General features: G+C 34.3%; 1 protein-coding gene across 1 annotated transcript; it reads left to right on the forward strand.

Annotated features, from left to right (window-relative positions):
* The first annotated feature begins 2274 nt into the window (after window positions 1–2274).
* Window positions 2275–3247, forward strand: LOC145033548 (myb-related protein 308-like). The gene is made up of 4 exons (XM_078982137.1): window positions 2275–2407; window positions 2498–2627; window positions 2719–3117; window positions 3169–3247. The coding sequence occupies exons 1-4, from the start codon at window positions 2275–2277 to the stop codon at window positions 3245–3247; spliced, it is 741 nt and encodes a 246-aa protein (XP_078838263.1).
* The last annotated feature ends 13834 nt before the right edge of the window (window positions 3248–17081 follow it).

Genomic DNA, 17081 nt, shown 5'->3' on the forward strand with positions numbered 1-17081 from the left:
AATAAAGTAAAATCCTTTTTAGGTTGGCCATATAATCAATAATTAGAATTTATTTTGAAATTAATTATTGGTTAATTAGAATTAATTAGAGGTATATATATTGGACTATAGTTGTTTAAGAGTTGGGCAAATTAGTGAATCAAGAAGCTTCCTAGGATAGACAACACTAGGAGTTCTCTTTAGGATTTCAGGAAGCTTTTTAGTCAGATAAGGAAACACAATTTGAATAAGAATAAAATATTATTATTTTATTATTCGAATTAAGGGTTTCTAGATTATCTGGCAGGATAGACGACACTAGGAGTTCTCTTTAGGATTTCAGGAAGCTTCTTAGTCAGATAAGGAAACACAATTTGAATAAGAATAAAATATTATTATTTTATTATTCGAATTAAGGGTTTCTAGATTATCTAGCAGGAATAAATAGAGGCCCCTTTAAGCAAAATCAGCCACTACCTCTCATATATTGAGAAATCCTGATTTTCTTCTCTCCCCTCTCTTGTATATTCAATCCTAGGGTTTTCGTCTGATGTATTAGAGGCTACTACATAATGGGAGCAATTTTTCCAATGAGATATTCAAAGAGTTTGATTAGCTTAATTCAATTTAAGAAAAGGTATGTTTCCTATATATTATTTTTATTGTCATCGGGTTATAGTTTTCTTTCATAAAGTATGTTGCTATTAATAGTGAAAAGTCATAAAATGTTTTAGGTTGCACATATCCATAAGTGTTATGTGAAACTTCGCAAGTACATTGTTATTGTAACCTAAAACCGAATAGTTATAATAGTGACAGAAAACAGTTTTAAAGAAATTACTCCATTGAAATCATCCTTGATGACAAGTTCAAGATTAAAGATTTATGATTTTTAAATTTCTTCCTTGGAATAGAAGTTCTATACTCATCTAATGGAGTTGTATTAATTCAATGGAATTTAAGAACATATTTACTTTTAGAATTCCAATGTGAAGGAAATGCTCTTTGTCCACTTCCTTCAAATATTATGTTCTTAATGAATGAAGGTGATATATTACCTCATCCATAATTATATTAAAGGCTTATGGAAAATTGTATTTCTTGACAAATACAAGACCAATCATTGCTTTTACTATTTGACATTTAAGTCAATTCATGTCTGACCCATGATTACCACATATGGAAACCGCTCTTCATATATATGGAACCCCGCTCCCATGCTTACTGTAACTCATATTGGGCTGCACACCCTCTTTCAAGAAGAAACATAAGTGGATTCTTTATTACGCTTAAAGGAAGCCCTATATCATGGAATTTGAAGAAATAGATCATTAATCAATGTGATAGTCTAGTAACCATTTACATATCCAAAAATATTGTGTTCCATGAGACAACAAAACATGTGGAACTTAATTGTCATTTTGTTCCAAAAAAATTGCAAGAAGGATTGTTCTCTCTTTAACATGTTCCAAATATTTCTTATGTAGCTGATATCTTTATCATGAATCCTCCTAGCAAGAATCACTATCACTTACTTAACAAGTTTGGAGTTTCCATTTCTCCAACTTGATGGGGATGCTAATTATTGATGTCACGTCAGCTAGTTAGTTAAGTCAGTTATGATATTTACTTCTATGTTGTTATAGTTTGTTATCGTTAATTAGTTGTTCTTTCCTTTTCTATATATATTTCTTTTGTGTATGTCAATCGACGTAGTAACGATTTCATTTCCGTTTCTTTCTCTCTGTAAGGCAATAGTAATTGAAGTGGATAGCAGTAAAAAAAACAAAATGAATTGGTAAATTACAAGGATCTAACAAAGATTAACTAACTTTGTCAAAATTAGATACCAAATCAACAATCATACTAACTAAAAATGATAAAATTTGCAATCTATTGGAACAAAAGAAATTAGCAAACCGCAATAACCAAATTTGTAATTTTCTTAATTAGATATATAGAGTCATTATTGTAAATAGTTGCATTTACCGATGAAACCATTGCATGTTACTATTTTTCTCTTCCTTAAATGAATCCTAAAATATGTTAACCGGAGCGTATGACGTGTGGTGTGCTTACATCATCAAAATAAAAAATATATGTAGGAACTTTCGTGTGTAGTTCTGTAACTAATATTTTGTACTTTCTTTGAAACAAACAACTGTTATTTCTATCGCAGCACGTTGTCACTTGCAAGGCTTAACGGTTATATAGTTCAAGTGAAAGAGAGATGTAATTTTATGTTAATTAACCATCGTAGGTATATAGATCTATACAGAGTTCGAAAGCAGAAAGATGGTGAAGTCAGCACGTTACGACAGCAATGGGTTGAAAAAAGGTGCATGGAGTGAAGATGAAGACAACAAGTTAAGAGCTTACATCCAAAGATATGGCCATTGGAACTGGGCTTTACTTCCCAAGTTTATTGGTATTAGAAGTCACTTTTAATTCAACGTCTTCAAATTTTTATCACATGGATTTGGACACATGCTTATTGTCTTTGATTTCTTTTGTTAAGGTTTGTCTAGAAGTGGTAAAAGTTGCAGGTTGAGATGGATGAACTATCTTCGCCCAAATATTAAACATGGAAATTTTACAAAAGAAGAAGACGATCTGGTTATTGATTTACATAACAAGCTCGGAAACAAGTAAGTCCTGATAACCTTTTCTGCTAACAAAATTATGTATCACATTATCACATTTTCTGTTTCTAAATAGATTTTTTAACTTTTAACGCAGATGGTCAACAATAGCTATGAAGTTACCTGGAAGAAGCGACAATGAGATAAAAAATCGTTGGAACACACATTTGAAGAAGAGAGTTCAGAGTGACCACAATGTGTCTTCAACTGAACACTTAGGAACCCTAGAATATGATCAGGCTAACTCTAAAGAAAATACTGTTAACAAGACAGATCTACAACATCAACCCGATGTTGAAAATTTATTGGCAGGAGTATCATCTGGATCACCTTCATATTCCTCACTCACAGAGATATCATCGTGTCAGTTGAGTGGCTCAGATTGTGCACTTTTTAGTGACTTAACACCACAAACATTCGATGAGGAACTTGAAGATAATTTCTGGAGTGACCCATTTCTAACAGACATTGATGCCATAACACCATTAGGAAATAAGTTGTTGTCACCTTTTAATTTTGTCAACGAGTTCAGCTCTCAATATTCTAGCCAGGATTTGATGATGACAGATGAGTGTCTCTGGTCAATGATGGATTCCTATGTTGAAAACAATATTTTCATAAATTGAAGATCTAGTTCAGTTTGTGTCTTATCCTTTAGATTTCCTTCGATTATTGCCCTATGACCTTATCCATGTCACTGAGAATATACTGCGTCTAGTCTCAATTCTTTTTTTCTCATTTTAGTCTTATCACTGAAAATGACATCTTTTTAGTCATGCTGCCTTTCCGTCTAATAACATTTGATTAAAATAAAGGGAATTATTTTCTTGATGCGAAGGGGTGATAAAATTCGAGCAACTCAATAATGTTTGAACTTTGAATAATCGGTGGTAATGCTGGCTAAAAAAATGTGGATTTTGAGCACCCTAATTGGCCGATGCTCATAAGGGAAACAACACTACATTTTGATTGTATTTAAGTGTAAATATGTAACTAATTACGTATCACAAAGAATTGGTCGGTTATGTGTAGTAAATATTGTGGTTGGAATACATTTGGTCGGAAAAACTGTAAACAAATATTAAATAACCTGTTAACAAAAGGCATTTAGTTGGAAATCCGTAGAAAACATGTTTCATAGATATATGTTTGGTTGGAAAAGCGTCAGAAAATTAAGAAAATATCATAAGCATGAAATTTGCCGGTAATTCTAATAAGAGACCGTATTTGACTTTCAATGCTCTGGGCCAAATAATTAATGACTGCCTTTATATTGAAAAAAAAATAGAGTAAAACTCAAAATAAATTTCATAGTCAAAGTACTATATTAAGGTTAAACAAACGAAAATAAATAAAAACTCATTTCAACGGATGTGTTGGTGTATTTTTTTTAAGCAAAAACGTATCTTTACTTTATCATAAAAAAGAATTTATAGAAAATGACTTTTGATACTCAAATTTGCTAATCCGTATAATATTTCTTGAATCATGATCCTTTCCATATATGATTCCAATAACTTAAATAAAAAAATTAACTTCTTTATACAAAAACAATCATAAATGGTATTGTCAATAAAAACTTATATAAATATGTTCATTTTCAAATAGTTGTCCAATGAAGTCACATTTGTATAGTTTATCTATCAACATTACCTGCAAAATTTCTAATTATATATATACCATCTGTATCAAGTTTGTCAAACTAGTTTCAAGTTCCACACAATATTTTTTTAATTCATCGTCAAGTAAAACTTTGAACTTTGGATAATCAAACAAAAATCCAAAAATAGATTCAAAATATTGTATTGGCTTAAATCTAATTTTCAATTGAGTTAGAGCAACATCCACTTAAATAGTAAAATAATTCTTTCTATTTTTTTAATTGTAAGATTGGTTTCCCCTTTGAGTATTTGGAACATTATCAAAATGTTTTTTTCTATAAAAATGTGTTTAATAGGAAATTCATGTGCAACTCTAACGTTGTGTGTTATTTTTCTACTTTCACTAAAGTCAAACCCATTTTTAAATAATTTTAAAAAAAATCATTAATCCCAGTAATTTTTTTTTACTGTAACAATCAGAATGTATGATTGTACTTTTTTACTTACTAAATTAATTATAAACAAAATATCATGTCAGATTGTTAAACTTAAAATATATTTAACACGAAAAAATCCATCATGTGCTCCAATGTGTTGAATATATCCTTGTAGGAATCGATAATGCAGCCGTACCAAATAATGCTATACAATTCATATATTCGGGGTAGCATAAGATAATTGATGTAAGGGGCACGATAAGTTTTACAAAATGTTATTTATTTATATAGTAAATATCACTCATCAAGTATGGTCTTTCTATAAGATTCCTCATCGGGGTCAAATAACATCTTCTAATCATGTATATATCACGCGTCAAATATTGTCCTATTGAGTCAACGCTCACAGTACATTAAATATGCGTCGACATGCATCTACTCTTAAATGGTCATCTGTCTACCCTTGAATGTAATATTTTGTTAGGGGGTACAAGCATTTAGTTCGAAGATATTGGTCATTTACTTTCCTTTTCATACGGGTCCATATTGTGATGTCATGGAAAACGTTTATTAAACTATATATGCATTAATTTATGAAGACTCTATGCGTCTACATCTATATAGGTAACATATATTTATAAATATAAAATAATTTTTTTAATGTTGAATTTGATATAATAATTCATATGCTAGGTTATTGATTATTTTAAATTATATAATAATATCTACATTTATTAAAATTAGATAATTTCAATCGTTTGAATAACTTTTATCTACAGATTATACATGAATGAAAATAAAAAATGATATATTGTATAACGTTATTTATAGTTGTCGTTATTGTTTATTATTTTTTAAAAACTTATTAACTTAACCTTTTAATTTCTATTATTTTAATTATTTAAAACATTAAATATTGTTTTTTGGTTTAGAAGTTACAATATAATCATTTATTGTGACAACACAAACCATTTTCCATCAATTTTAGTCAAGTTCCGTTAAATAAAATTTTAAAATTTTATTTGTTCCATTAAAATCTTATGCTTTGGAAAATCATTTAATTTATATAATTAAATTTTATATAAGAGTTAGACCCAAAATACCGCGAAAACCCGGGTTTTTCTTTGAAAATTAGCGAAATCCTATCAGGTTGGTGTTCACAACCGTGAACCCGATCACGACCGTAAACCGTTCACGGTCGGCGACCCACATCCGACAGTAAACCCAACCTACATATATGTTTTTACCATCATTTCTCCAAGACCGGTTGAAAACACTAATTTCTCTCTCTAAAACCACCAATCGAAAACTCAAGAATTCCCTCATCTATCATCCAAAATTCATCCAATCCACCTTAGAACTTGTTTTGGAGCATCAAGCATACATCATTTTCATCAAATCAAGCATTCATCATTCTTGAGTTTACGGTCGTGAACCCTTCAAATCTTCTTATTTTCACAAAGAACACCAAGAATAGGCAGTAAACCATTCAAGGACCGTAAACCATTCAAGGATAGAAATATGTTCACGGCCGAGAACTGTTCATGGCGGCAATCACCTTAAACCATGAACTTAGCTAAACACCTATTTTTCCGATTCAAACAAATCTCGGTAACATTCCTAAACCAAAAGCACGTGTTTTCCAACACTATAATTAATGGTTTCGCTAATAAAATGCATATATGTGTTTAATTATTATTAGGATTCCGTTAATTCCACAAACAACTCGAGGGTCCTCATTCCAGTATAACAATCCAACACATTAACGCAATTAACTGTGAGTTCATACCCCTACGCTTTTCTATTTTTAATGTTTTCCGGTGGAGGAATAGAAGTCAAATACAAATGATTTTTGTGAGCTTAAGCAAAAGAATTTCATAGGATTAAAACTTATACAATTTATACAACTAAAAGATCACTTATTTTTATAAAACATTTTAGATATTTTATCCATTTTGTAACATGTTGAGCATAAGAGACGTTTTCAACTTACAGCCATAATTGCATAGTTTTTAGATCAATACATGAACCAAGTACATAACCCTGCAAACTATAATATGTATTGTTTGGGATTTCAATACATACTTTTACTGATGCATAGTTTATACATTAACAAACACATAAACTATGGAAGACTTAGCTTATGATATACATTACTACTTTTGGATTCAAGAGTAGAACACGAAATAATTATTTAAGTATAATCATTGTTACTCTACAAGGTATACAAACGGATTCAAATACAAAAGAACTATACAAAACCACACGTAAACTAGTTAAGACATGATTGTGAGACATCTCTTCCATTGTACCCTTCGGGATACGGCCGAAATCCTATCATTTAGTGTAACCAAAGTCTCCTGGAGGGAGAGCATGAGATTTGTGAATAGATCTATTCGGGACTAACAATCCCACACCTGAACTGCTAGCTACAATTAGACAGGCATGCTTGGGTTGACAAATATCATACCGTCCGACGCCTGAAGAATGTCGTAGAGGTGATCATTCATATCAAGCATTGTTATACGACTCACAATAGTATAAACTAACCTTTGTTTACGAGATTTCATTCTTCATTAGTTTTATTTTAACTAATAGAACTACTATACATTACACTGGAGGATTCCAGGGAATACAATTCATGGTTTTATTTTAAGTAGAGAATCTACTATACATATTGGTGGTGACCAGTGTTTTCAAACTGAACATTCTATACACTACTGGTGGTAGCCAAGTTTCTCATTCAAAACAACATTATAACATACAGCTGGTGGTAACCCGGCATACGAACTAATACTTTATGGAACACAGTAACAAACACATATGTTAGAAAATATTGGATTTTCTTGGGAAGCATACAAACATTCTTTTACAGATTCAATGACAGGTTTACATTCCAAAAACATTCACATGGACTCACCAGCTTAATGCTGATACTCTTTCAAAATCGTTTGTATTCTCAGGAATTCACTAGATAGGTACTTTCACAAGCTTTTAAGAAGACGTAGCATATAGAGTTGCATCTTTTTACCCTTTGCTCTACTTTTGATGTATACAAACTATATATCAACCATATGTAAATACCTATATGTTCAATGTAATGGTTGTGTTTACTTTGATTACTATGATATAACTGTTGTGATAATGTACATGACGTCCTCCACCCACAAACGTTTCCTCTGTTTCGGTTTGGCGGTGTGACAGATTAGTATCAGATCCATTATTTATAGTGAACTAAGTATACCGAACCTTAAATGGTATACAACTATAAACACTATGGGGCCGAAGTGTTATCAACTAAAAGTATACTTTTAAAAATATAAGTATTTTATAAGAAGTATGCAAGTATATATACACACACACACACACACACCAGAAACAGTATTGCTAGTAGAACAAAACAAAAGTATTTGCATGTTGGACACTGCAGTTAAACCTGAATAGTTATGTAATAATGTCTGGAATAAATATTTCTTGATCAACTATATTTATTTGAGACACGACTAACACGTGTTTAGGAGTGCCTGTGGTGTTGCAACAAGCCTAAAACTTACCAAACTATATGCAACAAGGGATCGATAGAACAGAGCAAACAACTTAAAATACTATAGCCGTATTTTATCTAGATCCGAACTCAGTATAGAGATTCATTCAAAGTGTTTCCTCTTGTTTATTTTCTAGCGATAGTTTACTTGTATTGCTAGACCTTCTTTGTATATCACTTAGTAGCACACTTTGTCTATCAGGTAGAGATATGGCTTGTTTCTTATTACTTGTTTCTAAAATCTTGGGGACTTACCATCCTCTTCTTCTTAATTATTTTAGAGTAAGATGCCTCCGAGGAAGAGACCCAATAGAATGAACAACAATCCCCTGAGAGATCTGATGTTGCCACCTCCTCAGTTTGACCTAGCTGTCTTCCAAGTAGTTATGACAGCCGATGTGGCTACTGCAATGTCTCAAATCAACGCCACTGGTACAAGTGGGGCGGGTAGTGGTGCCCCAACATCCAATCTTGGTGACAATCATAGGCAAACAAGGGAGTGTACATACAAATATTTTTCGAATGCTAAGCCACAGTCTTTCGATGGCACTAGAGGTGTCATTGCCCTAACATGATGGTTCGAGAAGACAGAGTTAATCTTTGAGATATGTGCTTGCCCCGAATCCAAGAAGGTGAGGTTTGCAGCGTGCACCTTCACCGACAGTGCACTAACTTGGTGGGATGGCAAAGTTAAATCCCTAAATCTTCGAGTGGCTAATACCATCAATTTGGAGGATATAAAAGAACTAATGCTCGTTGAGTACTGCCCACAAGGCGAGATGCAGAAGCTAGAGGAGGAGCTCTAGAACATAAAGATGAAAGGATCCGACATTGCTACTTACACTGAGAGATTCAGTGATCTTGCTCTTCTCTGTCTGGGAATAGTCACCCTAGAGAGCAAGAAAGTAGAAAGATACATATGGGGAATAACACCCCCAACTTTGGGGAATGTCTTGGCGGAAATTCGCTGACATTTGATAGTGTTAAATGAGTGGTGCAGACTTTGATTGATCACGGGGATCGCCAGGATCCCGTTCCAGTAGCCCATGAACCAACCAAGGAGATTAAGGATGAAAAAGTTTTGGAACAAGTGCAAGGGCAAACCTGTGCAAGACCCCTCCAAGAAATAGCAAATTGTGGAAGTTCATGCTGCTAACACTCCTGCTATTGTTCCGGTAACTCAAGCACCTGCCAGTAGATATGTTGATACCCTTCCAAGGTACGATAAGTGTAACTTTCATCATCAAGGACCCTTTTGTGACACGCAATGCTATAGCTGTGGCAAAAAGTAACACACGGTTGATTTATGCAAAACAAGAGTGCAACCAACCAATTAGGCTCCGGGAGCGGGAGTTGGACAAGCCTGTTATGGCTGTGGTGAAACTAGGCATTAAAAGAGGAATTGCCCAAAAGCGACAACAGTGGCAACACGGAAAGAGTCCTTGCTATGGGCCAGGATCAGGCAGTCACTGATCCAACCATATTTACGGGTATATTCCTCTTTAAAAACTTTTATGCATGCATTCTTTCTGATAGTGGTGCAGAGAGGAGTTTTGTTAGTCATGCATTTAAACATCTACTCAAGCATAAATCCTAACATTTAACCGAAACGTTCACCGTCAAGATGGCTAACGGAAAGAAAGAGAGCACTAATGACGTATCCATTGGTTGTATCCTTACCCTAAATGACCATTCATTTCTAAACGACCTAATGCCAGTCTCCATAAAAAGCTTTGATGTCAACATCGGCATGGATTGGTTGTGCCCCAATCGTGCCGATATCCTTTGTATGAAAAAGACATTCGCCTCAATCTGCCATTCGGTGAAACCCTCATTATCTATGGTGATAAACTCAGCTCAAGCCTTTTTATCATATCATGCATCAAACCCCAATAATATCTGCGAAAAGAGTGTCAAGAGTTCCTAGCCCCTGTCATTAACGAAAAGCAGGAAGTTAAGGATCCCAAGACCATCCCTAAAGTCTGCAACTTTACTGATATCTTTCCCGATGATCTTCTTAGAATCCCTCCCAAATGACAAGTCGAGTTCAGAATCGACTTAATCTCTAGAGGTACTCCTATAGCCAAGTCCCTTTACCATCTAGCGCCGACAGAAATGCAAGAGTTATCTAGCCAGCTCAACGAACTGCTCAACAAAGGATTCATTAGACCAAGCTTCTCACCCTAGGGACCCCCAATCTTATTTTTGAAAAAGAAGGATGGATACTTTCAGATGTGTATAGATTATCACGAACTAAATAAGATCACCATCAAAAATCGCTACCCTTTTCCCCGAATCGACGACCTCTTCGATCAACTTCAAGGAGCCAGTTACTTCTCAAAGGTAGTCCTGAGATCAGGGTACCATCAATAGTAAGTCGATGAGGGTGATATTCTTAAGACAACATTTCGAACTCAATATGGTCACTACGAGTTTGTAGTGACGCCCTTTGGTCTGACCAATGCACATGCAGTATTCATGGATCTAATGAATCGGGTTTGCCGCCCCTTCCTAGACAAGTTCGTGATAATATTCATTGATGATATACTTGTCTATTCTCAAAGTGAGGAAGATCATAGAAATCACTTGAGCCTAGCGCTAGAAACTTTAAGGGTGGACAAACTATATGCAAAATTCTCTAAATGTGAATTTTGAATCAGAAAGGTAACTTTCCTCGGTCACATGGTTAGCAAGGAAGGCATACACGTGGACCCTTCCAAAATCAAGTCGATTAAGAATTGTTCAGCACCGAAGACGCCCAAAAAAATCCATCAATTCTTGGGTCTTGTTGGCTACTATCGCAAGTTGATCCAGAACTTCTCCAAGATTTCTAAGCCTCTAACCACCCTGACTCAGAAAGGTGTAACGTTGAGTTGTGGAGAAAAGCAAGATATTGCGTTCCAAACATTGAGGCAGGCCTTATGCAGTGTAACTATCTTGTCTTTGCCAGAAGGGATAGAGGACTTCGTTGTCTACTATGATGCATCCAATCAGGGCCTAGGTTGCGTGCTCATGTAGTGAGGAAAGCTTATTGCTTATGCCTCGAGACATTTGAAGGCACACGAAGTCAATTATACAACTCCCGACCTGGAGTTGGCAGCAGTGGTCTTCACATTAAAAAAATAGACACATTATCTCTACGAAAATAAGTGCATTGCCGTCACTGACCATAAGAGCCTATAGCACATTTTTTATCAGAAAGAGTTGAACATGAGTTAACGTCGGTGGGTAGAGCTACTCAATGATTATGAGTTTGAAATACACTATCATCCAGGCAAGGCCAATGTTGTAGCAGATGCCCTCAGCCGAAAAGAGTACTCAGGTTGTAGAGTGAAGGCACTGATAATGACCATCCATTCCCATTTGTATGCTCAAATTAAAAAGGCTCAGATGGAAGCCTTGAAACCAAAGAACATGCCGGATGAAGCTTTGAGGGGAATGGAAAAGAACTTAGAGATCAAAGGAGACAGAGTCTGCTATTTCATGAACCGGATCTTGACCCTAAAGTTCGGTGGTTACAGAGAGGTTGTCACGAGTGAAGCTCACAGGACTTGATACTCCGTTTACCTAGGTTCAGATATGATGTATCAGGATCTCAAAAAGTTCTATTAATGGTCAAACATAAAAGCAGAGATCGCTACCTTCATGGTCAAGTGATTGACTTGTGCCAAGGTGAATGTGGAATATCATAAGCCCTTAGGTCTACTTCAACAGCCAGAAATACCTCAGTGGAAGTGGGAAAGGAATGTGATGGATTTCATCACTAAATTACCCAAAACTCCGAGTCATTATGATACTATCTGGGTAATCGTCGACAGATTAACTAAATCAGCCGACTTCCTGCCAATCAAAGAAACATTCAAAATGGAGAAATTGACACAAACCAAAATTCAAGAGATATTTCGACTGCAATGTGTGCCTGTGTCCATTATTTTCGATCGGGATAGTAGATTAACCTCTGGATTTTGGCAGTCACTGCAGAAGGCTCTTGGAACTAAGCTGGATATGAGCACAACTTACCACCTGCAAACCGATGGGCAGAATGAGAGGACCATTTCGACATTGGAAGACATGTTGAGGGAATGTGTTATAGACTTTGGCAAGTCGTGGGATACCCATTTACCCTTGGTCGAGTTCTCCTACAACAACAACTATCATACTAGTATAAAAGTTGTGCCGTTTGAAGCCCTTTATGGTTGTAAGTGTAGATCCCCTCTGTGCTGGGCTGAGGTGGATGATGGGCAGCTAGCTAAGGGTCAAGTCCCCGACAGCACTCTCACAGGCCCAAAAATCATTCGAGAAACCATTGAAAATATCATGCAAATCCGAGAACAACTGAATCCTCCAGAGATAGACAAAAGAGCTACGCCGAAAGAAGACGAAAACCCTTGGAAATCTAGGTTGGTGACCGTGTTGTGTTGAATGTCAGTAACTCGAAGGGCATGATACGTTTTAATAAGCATGGAAAGCTAAATCAGAGATACATTGGACCATTCAAGATCCTCGCTAGGATCGGTCTCGTAGCATACAAACTTCGATTACTCCAAGAGCTTAGCAACATTCATGCCATCTTCAACGTGTCAAATCTTAAATAGTGTCTACGCGATAAAACCCTTGTGATCTCTCTTGATGAAATCAAGATCAACTAGAACCTAAATTTCGTGGAAGAACCATTTGAAATCATGGATCGGGAAGTCAAACAAACAAAACAAAGTCGTATACCGATAGTGATGGTCCGCTAGAACGCCAAGCGGGGACCTAAATTGACTTGGGTGCAAGAACATCAAATGCAACAGAAGTACCCACATCTTTTTTCGAGTGCAAGATTGTATTTTATGATAGAATTTCCGGACGAAATTCCCTCTATCGGGGGATGATGTAACAACCCTGACCTTTTTCCATGAACGTTAGTCAAGTTCCGTTAAATAAAATTTTAAATTTTATTAGTTACATTAAAATCTTATGGGTTGGAAAATCATTTAATATATATAATTAAATTTTATATGAGAGTCGGACCCAAATAAGCGTGAAAACCCGAGTTTTTCTTCGAAAATCACCAAAATCTTGCCAGGTTGGTGTTCACGGCCGTGACAAACACATATGCACGAAAATATTGTTTTTTCTTGAGAATCATACAATCATTCTTTTACAGATTCAATGATAGGTTTACATTTCAAAAACATTCTTATGAACTCACCAGTTGAATGCTGATACTCTTTCAAAATCGCTTGTTTTCTCAGGAAATCAGTAGACAGGTACTTCTGCAGACTTTTGAGAAGACGAAGGATATAAAATCATGTCTTTTACTCTTTGCTATACTTTTGATGTATACAAACTACGTATCAAACAAATGTAAATAACTATATTTTCAATGTAATGGTTGTGTTTACTTTGATTACTAAAAGACCCCAACTTTCATATTTATGAAATACCCAAACTTTCATACTATTTCAAAAGATTTCTTAAGTTACTTCCTCAAAACATGCTGCATGCATATTTATAAGACAATATTTTATATTGATAAAGTGATTACAAAGGATTGGATACAAACCGACTAAGTTTATTACAATTTCATGTCTACCAAGGAATCTACTATTCATATACATACATAAATATTGAAAATACAGAGAAATACTATTAACTATTCTAAATCTTTCAACAGTATAAAGCTATATTGGAATACTCATCACCTGCAATTGTTAAATATTGAGAGGAATAAGCGATAACGCTTAGTGAATTCAATAGATAGATACAATATAATTTTATGCCTTACATATACCAGTATGAAAGAAACAGAAGGAAACAAGAAGACATATGTGAAATCATGTGACAAGAGTTCATATCAATCAAAGACTTTATTCAAAGATATACATTTGAATGAGACATAACGATTTCTATACTTGATATGCATCAATAAAGCTTTGGCCCAATTGGCACAGAAGACTTAGAATTTCTGATTAACATTTTGTTAGATTTCAGGCTTATAGCCCTGTCTAACCATTTGCCAATACCATAGAATAGAGTTCATTCTCTTACGGAGTCATGCTCTACATGGTCAGAGGCTACATACCATTCCTATCAAACCTTATGCCAATGCCATAGAATAGAAGTCATTCTCTTACGGAGACATGCTCTACATGGCCAGAGGCTACGTACCAGTACCAATGTGAATCTAAGTCCTTTCACTGATCACATGGTCAAAGGTATTATATTTTCTATAAACATAACGAATAAAATAACACGGGAGAATAACTCAAAATAACAACAATGAGAAGCACATAGCATATATAACACATAACATACAATTGTTCCTATATATTGAACTCACCTTAAGTTAACCGGGGGTTAAAATAGTAATTTGGATAGCATTTCGGCTTTAAATATGTCTTTCTATGTTGAAAACTGGGAGCTTAATTGAAAACCGGGCTCTGCGAAGGTAGGGCTTCAAAACCGAAAAGATAAAATTTCCGGGCTTCTCGGGGTCTCGGGACGTGTTTCGGGTGCTAAAATTGATATCAGGAAAAGTCAAAATAGTGAAAATATGGAAGAAGGGGCCAAAAATGGAAATTTTCCAATTCTAGCCGGGAGGGTTCGCACCCTCCTATTTATAGGGCGAGGTTCAGATCTGTGGTTGAGAAGCGAGCACATGGCTGCTGGAGCGAAGGCCATGAAGCGAGAGGAGGGGAGAAGACGTGGCACCTGCGAGCTTTGGACTAATCAGGCGAGGCCACGTCTCGGTGACGTGGCTTAAGCGAAGCTCGGACGTGGCACCGGGTGCGAAGCTGGTAGGCGAGACGTGTCTCGCGTTGGACTGGCCACCGATGCGAGACGTGTCCCCTTCCTGCTGGACCTCGGCCTCGTCGAATCTGCTTGCAACACTTGCTGAGTTCGAATTCAGCCACGTCTCCGGTAACGCTGCTGCTTCGTGCGAAGGTGACGTGGTCGGTACTGTTCATGCGAGTTTTCTCGGTTTTCGAGCCCCGAACTTCAAAAGTCCATAACTTTCGCATACGAGCTCCGTTTTTGATGTTCTTTATATGCACGCGTAGCTAAAATTACGCTCTACAACTTTTGTTTAGACTTCGTCGGCTAATTTTGACTTTTTTTTTAATATTTTTATTTTTAACAGACCGGGACAGGAAAATCCGTTAAAAAATCATAACTTCTTCATCCGACATCCGTTTTCGTCAGACTTTTTACCGTTGTACTACATATGACGAGACCTTCGATTCTTGTTTACGATGTATCGGTAAAATATTGCTCGGTCTAAAATTCGAGTTTTTAGCTGTCTACTGCTAAGTTGAAACTTCGAAAAATCATAACTTCCTCATACGCAGTCAGATTTTGGCGTTCTTTTTATCGAATTTCTCGGTTTTACAAATACTACGACTTTTATTTAAATTTCTAAGGCTAAAAAGTAGTTTATCAAAAACTCTCTTTCTACGTCATTCGGCACCGTGCCAGTTTTGTCGCGGATCTTCGGTTGGTCATAACTTCTTCGTTATAATTCGGATTTCGACGAGGTTTTCGACTACAAGTTTCTAATGAGATAATTTACAACGTCAAATAATAAAATTTTACTTATTTCAAATTTTATATTTTCACTAAATTTCACTATTTGGCTATTAATTGGAATCTCATAAGACTTCCAATATTTTATGAGTGATTCTAAACATAGTTTTACTTCATTTCTAGTAAAAACTAGTTGTTAGAACTCAACACTTAATTTTATTCACTTTTAATAATAACAATACACAATTTCAGAACGTGTATGTTACAATTACTATGATGTAGTTGTTGTGATATTGTACATGACATCCTCCACCCTCGAACGTTTACACTGTTTCGGTTTGGGGGTGTGAGATTTATATAGTTTTATTTTGAACTATTGTTATTGTAAACTATTTATTTGAAAATTTTAATGATTATAAAAATATCTTTACGATTTATTTTAGTTAAATTGATATTACAAACTAGTTTTTGCATCTACAACTACAATTTATCACTGTTAACTATTAACAAAATATTATCTGAGTTTTTTTAAGTGGAACTGAAATTTATATTTAAGTTGACCATGTATTGTTATATTTTAATTAACAAGTTAAGTATTTTATCTAAACTGTTCAAAAGTTGTAGTTTGAAACTGATAATGGTTTACATATAACAACATATTAAATCTACTAAATTAAGTATAATATGTTAAAAGTTAAAGACATAACTTTATAAATAGAGGTAAAAATATTATTTTAATATTGAAATTTACTTTATTTATGATTAGACTTTAGGTTTTGATATTTATTTAACCTTATTAACAACTTATAATCATTAATAGATAGACACTATAATTTATCACTTTTAACAATTTATAAAATATTCATTGAGTTGTTTAAGTTGAACTAAAATTTATATTTAAGTTGATTCTATAATATCATGTTTAAATTAGCAGTTTAAGTTTTTTTATCAAAACTGTTAAAAAATTATACCTTTAAGATGATAATGGTTCAAATACAACTACATTTTTTTAAAATTAATAAATTAAGTATCGTATGTTTAAACTTAAAGACATAACTTTATAAGTAATAGTAAAGATCTAATTTTAATATTGAAATTTAGTTTATATATGATTACACTTTATGCTAGATATTTATTTAATCTTTTTAACCAACTTATAATTATTATTAGAGAGAAACTGAAAAGTTATATAACTTTCAAATGAATGTGGTAAAAGCAAAATTGTTTCCTTTTTAAGTGTATATATAACCTAACCCTATATATATATATATATATATATATATATATATATATATATATATATATATATATATATATATATATATATATATATATATATATATATATATATATATATATATATAGG

This window comes from Lactuca saligna, chromosome 3 (assembly GCF_052625555.1).
Source record: "Lactuca saligna cultivar CGN05327 chromosome 3, ASM5262555v1, whole genome shotgun sequence".
NCBI lineage: Eukaryota > Viridiplantae > Streptophyta > Magnoliopsida > Asterales > Asteraceae > Lactuca > Lactuca saligna.